This window comes from Coccinella septempunctata, chromosome 9 (genome assembly GCF_907165205.1).
Source record: "Coccinella septempunctata chromosome 9, icCocSept1.1, whole genome shotgun sequence".
NCBI lineage: Eukaryota > Metazoa > Arthropoda > Insecta > Coleoptera > Coccinellidae > Coccinella > Coccinella septempunctata.
The window spans coordinates 1,126,566-1,136,020 of NC_058197.1; the positions used below are offsets into that span (position 1 = coordinate 1,126,566).

Consider the following 9,455-nt stretch of genomic DNA (forward strand, 5'->3'; position numbering starts at 1 on the left):
TTACGATGGAACCATCATATGCAACATATAGCCAAAAAACTACGGTACCTTTTCGCTGTCTTTAAGATCTTTAAAAACATTTGTACACCAGATCAGCTACGAATTTTGTATTTTTCACTAGTAGGTACAATCCATTTTGACATATGGAATCTTGGTATGGGAAGGCGTAGAAAATATATGGTTACAGAAAGTAAACGTCCTGCAGAGGCGTATTTTGAAGTCAATGCTAGGAAGATGCCTTACTTACCCTACGGATCAACTGTACGCGGAAAGTAGTTTATTCGATATGCATCAGCTGAATATCTACAGAATATTGCGCTATCAATTCTTTAACAGAGCTCAGGAGAGTTTGATTGAGTATGAATATGAAACTGGGTAGGTACTCTGCCTATAGTTCTCGGTTTGTCAAAGCCAGGCTGACGGTGGGCCAAAGGAGCTTCACTTATTTGGCTGTCCGAAAATTCAGTCTCATTCCCCGCGAAATAAAATCCATTTGTGAGTTGGGGACATTTTTCCCCAGAAGAAAAAGTGGATACTCTCCCAACCACGCTCGTCAGTTGCTGATCTGATAGACTTGAAAAATAATCTTATAGGATTCCATCGATTCTCTTCTCCCTGTATCAGATATATGTATCGTTGCTTCTTTTTTTCATACTTTATTTATGAATATTTTAATAAATTTCGGCACATTCTGGATTTTAAATTGAAGCGTGGTGCAGCCAAGCACAAGGCTTGCCTTTTCTCTTGGCTTGAAATTGTCATTGTTAATGCCGTTTTTGGAATTATCTATTATTTTTCTCCTCATTCACTACATTTTGTTTATACTGTTGTTATATTTTGATAGTAAGAATAAAGAGAAAATTATCATTATTATCATTATTACTTAAGTATAATTGTGAAGTAAGCCATTGTAAAAATCCTGCTATTCAGCGAAAAAAACTAATAAAATCACACCAACAATACGTTTATATTTGTTATTATTGTTTATATTTGTTACAATTGTTTACATTTGTTATCAATGTTTACATTTGTTTACTGAGTTCTTTTCCAATATGCTATTTGAAATCTCGAACAAAATTTTCCCGCAAATGATAAAGTGTTCTGCTAATGTCGAGTAAAAAATATCCAAATTAAAAAAAAATGAATATTGAATATTCATTTATTCGAAGCTTCAACCTTATTACAGAGAAATAAAATGCAACAAAATGGAACGGATAGACTTATACTATATTGAGATAAATAACAATATTTAAATAATCTGTCTTTCCAGATTTGATATCTCTGGGCAAACAGGGGGTAAAACCGGAAACAATAATCTTATACATTTTTTTACATCAAACGCCTTGTTTGGGTTGTTTTATATTTTTCGTTTTCATTCTGTCCAGACGAATTTTATTGGCAAGCTTTTTGACAGAATTTGTACCAGTATAAAGTTGTTTTTTACCCTGAATAATTTTATCAACATCTCTGCACCAATTAGGCACTAATGTTCTGTTTGAGAATTTTGATATTAATTCAATAACTTTTCTTTTTATGATCCGGTTGGTGACATAATAGAAATGTGAAATCAACTGTTTCATTGATTGCACATTCCATTATATCTACTATCATCAAATTTGTAGAACATACTTGTTAGTCCGAACAAAACTGAATTATTTGCACTACATTAAAAGAGGCATCAACAAAGGTGAAAGTTGGATAGCACAATCTTCTAGCAATTGATTCACCATAATCCCTAGCAGATATCAATGAATTGGAATTTGTACTGTAATTATCAGAAAACAAGCATTTTCTACAAACCGAACAGGTTACTTTCTTCTTAATTTTTTTTTTAAATAAAACCTGCAACATAATTAGTGGCCATCTCTGATAATTTATGTGAATTATCAGTCACATTCTGTTCTGATAAGTTTGAGAAGTCCTCCAAATTAGAAGCAATGTTGGCCTTCTTGTTGCTTTCCTTCACAAAAAGTTTTTCATGGCCAGGAACATGTTGTCGCATTTATCATCCTCACAATTGAAACTTTTTTTTAAAAGGACATCGCACTATCAAATGTTCATATTTTAGAACTCCCTGTAAATTGATGCGATGCGGGATTATTATTTTGGGCTCCAAAGCTTCTTAAATTGTCCAAATGCATTTTCGAGGGGATTTTGATTCAATCTTCTAGTGAGAAGATATGTGAATCCGTCTGATTTCGAGACATCCCAAATAGACTTGATATTCCTTATAGTGAAAGACCAATTTTTCAGACTTGAGGGTCTTGCTCGATCCCTGGATGACCTTTTGGATTTTGGGAACACTGATGGTCAACTGTCATATATAACGTATGTGTTCTGTGGTTAGTCAGTCGAGTAGCAGTAGATGTATGTAGAGACAAGCAAAAAAATTATAATCTTAGCCTTGCGGCTTTCACACTCCTCGCCAGAGGAAAATTTACTTATCCCAGATATCTCAGATATCAAAAGGATTAAGCTCTGTTGGAGCCCTTTCCAGGTTTTCGGGCTCATGGTGGTGGTCGGGTTCTGGTCGCTCCTCGGCTCCCTGCTGTAGGTTGGATTCCTGCTCCACCCGCACTTCCTGTCGAAGCAGATGGTGTTCCTCTGCATTTCCCATGTACTGGCGTACAGTTTTCGCCGTTCCCAGCAGTACCGCCTTCTGCATGACTCTAGATATTTTCGTCCAATTGAAGTTTCCTCAAGTTCTCTAGTAGTTTCTTCGGTATCAGGCCTGTACATGATATGACAATAGGGATGGTCTTGATATCTTTCAGCTTGCACTGTCTCCTGGTTTGTTCCTCGAGATCTCTGTACTTTGAAATGATTTCAGTGTGCCTATCTAGAAGATTGTTATTATTTGAAATCGCTACATCGATTAATAGTGCTCTGTCCTCATCCTTATTGGGCAATATGAGGTCTGGTCTATTGTGGGTTATTTTCCAGTCTGTGAGAACCGTGCGATCCCAGTAGAGATTGTGATGTTCATTTTCCAACACAGCATCCGGATGGTAATTGTAATAAGGAACCCTTTTCGATCTTAGAAGTTCATGTTTTAGTGCAAATTCTTGGTGAAGAATCTTGGCAACGGCATCATGACTATTTTTGTACTTCGTACCCGCGAACTTCTGACATCGCCCGGTGATGTGCTGGATAGTTTTTTGTGTCGCACAGCCATAACGACAGCTATCATCCGCCACTACGACATCCTTGGTGATATATAATATTTCATGTAGTTCCTTCCTCTGTCTAAGGAAACAACCTTCCGGAAGTCAACCAGTAGTTCGACGCAGATATGTCGACGTAATCATGGTTGACCTCGTTCTGGGGCCTTCCATGCAAAGGTTTGCCAATCAGTTTCAGCATTTTACTTTCTGCAGAGTGTTCAACGGTTTCCAAGTGGTCCTGCGGTTGCTTTAAGGGTGTAGAACTATCAGCAACACAAACTACTTGATGGAGTTCTGATGAAGTAGCCTTGCTCAGAAAATATTTTCGAAGTCCTTCAATTTCCTGGGTCATACGGTTGGACAAATCAACAATTCCTCTACCCCCAAGATGTCGTGGCAGCTCTGTCCGTTCTATTGAGCTTTTGGGGTGATGTTTATTGTGTTTAGTCAGCATCGTCCTTATTTTTCTCTGTAAGGCTGCTAAATCGGCGGTGGTCCAAGAGATGATACCGAATGAGTAGCTCAGCGCCGAGCAAGCGTAGGTATTAATAGCTTTTATCAGATTCTTCCTGTTGAGGCCAGTTCTCATTATCCTTCTCAATCTTCGGGTGAACTCCTCCGTTAGTTCTTGGCTCTGATTGATTTTTCTTGCCTGTTTTATGCCTAGATACTTGTATGTGTCTCCTTCCTTCAATGCTTCAATTTCTGCACCTTCCTTGAGTTTGAACGTACCATCTTCTATTTTCCCTCTCGTTATATTCAGCAGTCGACATTTTTCTAGTCTAAACTTCATTTCGATGTCGAGTTTCAAATCGTCCATGTAAAGGAGATGATTCAGTTCCATCATAGTTCTACTGCCGCTTTTGATGGCAAATCCGTAGTCCGTAGAATTCAATCTATGAGACAAGGGATTCAGGGCCATGCAGAACCACAGAGGGCTCAGCGAATCTCCTTGGAAACTTAGTTTTATTATTATCATAAACGGAAAAGAGTTCTCTCAACTCATATAACAGTTAGAAATGAAAAATCACACAGAATGAAACTAATGAAAAAAAAACACAATTAAACATCAATAATCACTGAAAAAGTAATAGAGAGAAAAGAAGGAAAAAATAATAACCAGTAACACACAAACCCCAGCACTAACATGAACCGGCATCGCACCAAGCGTCCAATTTATTCTTGAAGGAGTTGATACTAGATTACTAGATGCTCCAACAACTTCGTCCGGAAGACTGTTCCATCTATGGAATATCCTCTTAGTAATGAAAGATTATCGTGGGGCACATTTCATTCATTTTCGCGTCAATTTGAACCTGTGACCCCTAAGTTGTCTCGTAGATGCAAGGTCAGGCATTTGAAGCTAACGTACACACCTACGCATACTGGGGAAGTCCATGGAGTAGTGCAGGCCATTTGAAGCTACTACACAACTCCACGGCGGAAAGAAGGGTATGTGGGAAAAGAAATAAACCGGCAAATTAACCGAAAGAGTAATTAAAATAATCATACCTGAGACCTTGCCCATGTGTAACCCTTGAATGTACTTACTATCTGGTATACTTCTCGGACGGTCGGAACACTCTGGCTTCATTGACTGAATTTACGAAATCGCTCGAATTTATACCCGGCACGGCCTTTTTTTGTACAATTGTCAAATGCGCAATTAAACAAATTCGCACTGCACTGCAGCGTCCTTCTTCCTGGGCCTTTCGGTGGCTCCCTTTGGGCACCCACAATCCCTGGACCGTACCCCCACTAGTCCGCACCTGGAGCAGAACATCAACGGGGTCCTTCTGCATGTTCGCCGGTCGTGGTCTGAGTACCCGCAGCGCCAGCACAAAGGGTACTTGGCTACCGGCAGATAAACTGGGGCCTTCTCCTGGGGGTCCAGAACCGGCGGTGTAAAGTCTCCCTCCAAGTCTACCTCCTCCTGCAGCACCAATACGTTTGCATCTCCCATATCGAATAATCTGGAAGCACACGGGATAAAGGTCTACAAAAACAAGTAAATTCAGACTTCAAATTAACTTTAATTCGGCGGAACAAACAAAACAACAACAACAAAAATAAAGTAGGAGCTAAATATTGGCCGGGATTTTGATCCACCGATGTTGTCCTCCCACCAGCAGCTTCAGTCGGAAAAACTTGTCTGCCGGCCAATTTACCAGGCGCAGGTTCCTGGCCAGGGTTTGCATATACGGCGTCCAGTTCGCCTCTCCCGGGGGTGTCTGGGACAGCAAATGACCGAATTCAGCTATTAATTCCTCCCTGGTAGGCGTAGGCGGCGGAGGAGTCGGGGGTAGCGGACTTATCGGCCTGACCACCACAAGGTCGGGGAACAGCGGTTTCCATTCCCTTTTCCTCTGTGGTGGTCTCATCTTCAGTGGTTTGGTTGACTTGGGCATTCTTTCCCTGAATTGGAATCTGAAAATATTTTCTCCAAAAATTAATTCGAAACGAAGTCATTCAAAAATAAAACTAAATTTCAAAGGAATAATTATTCATTCATTATTAATTCATAATAAATTATGAATGAAATTATTCCAAGACTGAAACTCAAAAGATTGTTCGAAAGGAAAGAATTTCTCTACGACGAGGATGCGTTTTCCCCTAAAATCACCCTTCATTACACTCCCGGTGCATCGGTAGAAAAATTCAATCCACGATGGCGCTCGTTTTCCTGCGCAGAGGCCCAATACTCCCACCAACCCCAGTGCCCACAAGTCCACTGCGGCATCGTAATGTTCCCGGCGGCGCTGCTCCGGGCACCAGTACGCCTTGGTACCCGCCAGCTCAATCAGGAACGGCTGACGACAAGTCAGCCGTTCAGCTAATCCGAAATCGGATAAAAGGAACCGGGCCTCCTGCCGCAGTACATTGGCGGGTTTCAGATCGCGATGGGCCACCCGTTGTCGATGACATTCCGCGAGGCGATCTGTCGCACCACCTGGAAGAAAGACAGTCCAAGTCCTCCTCGCACAGCGGCAGCACCAGAAACAGGTGAAGGGGGCTCCCCCAAAGCTTCCAGGAGCGGTAGGACGTTGTGATGTTTGCAGAGTTCCATGAACTCAGCCTCCTGGATTGCCTCTTGATGCAGTTGGACTTCCTTGACAGACACTCGGTCGTCCTGGTCGCGTCTCCTGGCGCTATATACCCGGCCAAAGCCTCCCTCTCCTAGAATGGCTTCAAGGCGGTAGTCTTGCAAGTGCAACGGTATTAACTATTAACATCATTTAATGATCGGAAACAGAAAGACAGTTCTGACGGCGTAATCCTTTTTCTGTCTCGTCTAGGGAATTTTCTGCGGATAACTACGGATGCACCTACGGCGACGGGGCCACGGGCTATCAACCTGGAGTAGGCAGTACCGCTGTGTCAACGAGAACGGTCAACCCGATGAGTGAACAGCAAATATTCTTTGTACACTTTACTTATACTTGTTACGTTACCATCTGCGGGTGCTGCGAGTCCGTCGTGCACCTCGGACATGCTCGGAGGGCGAGTTCCTCGCTCGTCGGTATCCGGAGCGGCCAAGGAGTATCTCCCCTATCTCCGAGTCAACTGCATGTCTCCAGGGTGTCCCACAGGCCACAACGGTTGCAGCTTCGGACGAAGGGTTTTCCAGCGAGCCCTGTCGGTCCATGAAGGCCGCAACGCCAACACGCCCCAGATACGGTGGTGTGCAAGTCAGACATCTGAAACTTATTTTTTCAACATGTTCATTATTTATTACCGGACGGCGGTCTTGATTGGAGAAGAAGCTAAGAAAGACGAACCGTATCACCCTGAACAGAGACTCGGAAGGGAAGTGACGGGGTGACTAACGTATTAGTCTCACATACACAGTCGTTATACTATGAAATGATTAACGCTCTGATGAATGGAATGGTTTTAAGTCTTTAACATGAATGTTGACGATTTTCTTACCACTGTCATCTTTCAGGTCATAAATAGCGGGTGAGATTACTTTCACAATGGTGTACGGACCAGAGAATTTCGGAGCCAATTTGGCTGCAAAGCTATTAACGGCGGATGACAACGGATTAGCACGGCGTAGAACTTTGTCACCGACATGAAAACGAACGTCCTTCCGACGGAGGTTGTAAGTGTCAGCCTGCTGCTCAAAGGCACGTACAACCTGGTATTGACAAACTCATAGGCCTCCTGAAGATGACGGATTTGTTCTTTACGGTGAGTAAGATTTACTCTACTTTCTTCTGGGCTTCTGTTTGTCTCCTCTGTGTCTTCGTCTTGGAAGAATAGATTGCCTTTGGAACTGTTAATTCCCTTCCATAGTTCAGAAATGCCGGTATGAATACTGTAGATTTCTGTTCGGCGGTGTTCAGGGCGAAAGTTAGTTCACCTAATTTCTCATCCCAATTCAGGTGGTCGGCTTCACAGAACTGGCCTATCATAGTCTTCAACATACGATAGGCTCGTTCTACGGCGTTGCACTGAGGTGTATAAGGAGGGGTGAAACGGTGAGCAATGTTTAACTCTCGGATTCTGTTTTTGTATATTATTGTTATATAGGGCTGAGTAAACGGTTTTAGCAGTGGCTTCCCGCAGCGGACAGCATTCGACCCATTTCGTAAAACGATCACTACCACATAAGAATTTCCCTTCTTGGACCCGGGAAGTGGCCCCACAAAATACGTACAGACCTCTTGGAACGGCGCATTTTTCCCCTTTTGCCGTCATAAGCTTTCTTTTTATTCTGAAAATGTGCTTCATTCGAATCTAAGTTTCTACACGAATATGGACATTTCACTTCTATCAAACCAGTGTCATTGACCAATTCATCTGGAGAACCAGCAATGAATTGATGTATTTTATAGATTATCAATCCAGAAGGTATTCATTTATTCCTTGTTAAAGCTTCATAATCTGCCACAGCCTTTTTTTCGTTGTCTATGCCATGATTGATAGCTATACGTTTGAATTCAGATTCATTATATTCTCCATTTTTTTATAAATATTTATTTGACTATTTTTATTTTTACTCTTGCAAATTTTTCGCTCATCAAACCAAGTTCGACGTAGTCTTCGATCTCTGGTGTGTTCCTCATTACGCTTGAGGTCTTCAATAGATTTCCTATAATTTCCTTCGAAATATCGAAGGCAAATAGAATCACACTCAACGACTTTTTTATCGGTCACATTTATACAGCAAAATTTACAGTAAAATTCGCCACTTAATGTGGATTCCAAATACTCAATGCATACTAGATGAACCAATTCGTTACATTTGTCGCGTTGTACCCACTCAGCTTCGAATTTGAACTTTCCGTTTTTACAATAAATACATAAATCTGAGATCGGAATAATTGAGAATTTTTTAGTGCCTGTTTCAAAGAAGTCCCAAGAAAATTATTATGCTTTTCCTTCTTTTCCCAAACTTCCCGTGAAGCTAGGCCCTCATCTCTTTCAAGGGGAACTTTGGAACATTCAGACTTAGTATAGTAATGTTGAACTTATTTTCTTTATGGATGAACAGCACATATTTTCTAATCTTTCTAGTTACGTGACTGCTCTTTTGACGCATAATTCTTCTAGCAACAATATTTTTTGCGATTCCAATACACCTCTCTACTGGTGCATTACTCAACCTTCCTTCATTACATAACAAAATCCGGCTCCAAAGGGGTGAAAATGGCATGTAATGTTTAAAAAAGTACTCGAAAAAGTCCACATTTTTATACAAATTCTTGGGAAAGTTTGAGGAATCACTATTTGCTGGGAATGATTCAATCATCTCTTTGAAATATTAGTGAAATAAGGTGGTTTCATAACTTTACAGTTCTTTCTTATTGAATTTGAATGAAAATGTATTTTTTTTTCGATTCCTGATCACTGACATCATCTGTGTAGGGAGATAATAGGGATAATTTTCCAAAAGAATAAAAAAAAAATCTTCTGAACATTCATCTCCAGTTTATCAAATGATTTAGTTACTGTCCTTGTTCAATAGGCCTTCCACAACAATATTCTTTCTTCTAGATTGAGCGTCTGCCATTGTTGCATTCAGGTTAGCTTGTTCCTTCAGATCCTTCAATTCTTTTTTCATCTTATTCATCTGTGCATTCATGTTTTCTTGTTCTCTTTTGAGTTTCTTATTTTCTCCTTTCATAACCTTCCTCATATCGTCCACTAGTCCACTATTTGAAGACACCGCTACTTCTAGGTCTTCGATCTTCTTCATCAGTTTTTTGAACATTGCTTCTACCTTGTTTTCCTCATCGGGTTTCCCAGACCGTCCCAGACTTTTTCTCTCTTCAAGCTTTTCAA

General features: G+C 41.0%; 1 protein-coding gene across 1 annotated transcript; it reads right to left on the reverse strand.

The window, feature by feature from the left end:
- Nucleotides 1-4,940: 4,940 nt before the first annotated feature.
- On the reverse strand, nt 4,941-6,938 carry LOC123320430. The gene is made up of 2 exons (XM_044907750.1): nt 6,617-6,938; nt 4,941-5,591 (listed from the first exon to the last, which is right to left on the reverse strand). The coding sequence occupies exon 2, from the start codon at nt 5,570-5,572 to the stop codon at nt 5,246-5,248; it is 327 nt and encodes a 108-aa protein (XP_044763685.1). The 5' UTR covers nt 5,573-5,591; nt 6,617-6,938; the 3' UTR covers nt 4,941-5,245.
- Between the last annotated feature and the right edge of the window lie 2,517 nt (nt 6,939-9,455).

Excerpts from the sequence above, each read along its gene's own strand:
- LOC123320430 (XM_044907750.1), bottom strand. The coding sequence starts at position 5,572 with ATGCCCAAGTCAACCAAACCACTGAAGATGAGACCACCACAGAGGAAA.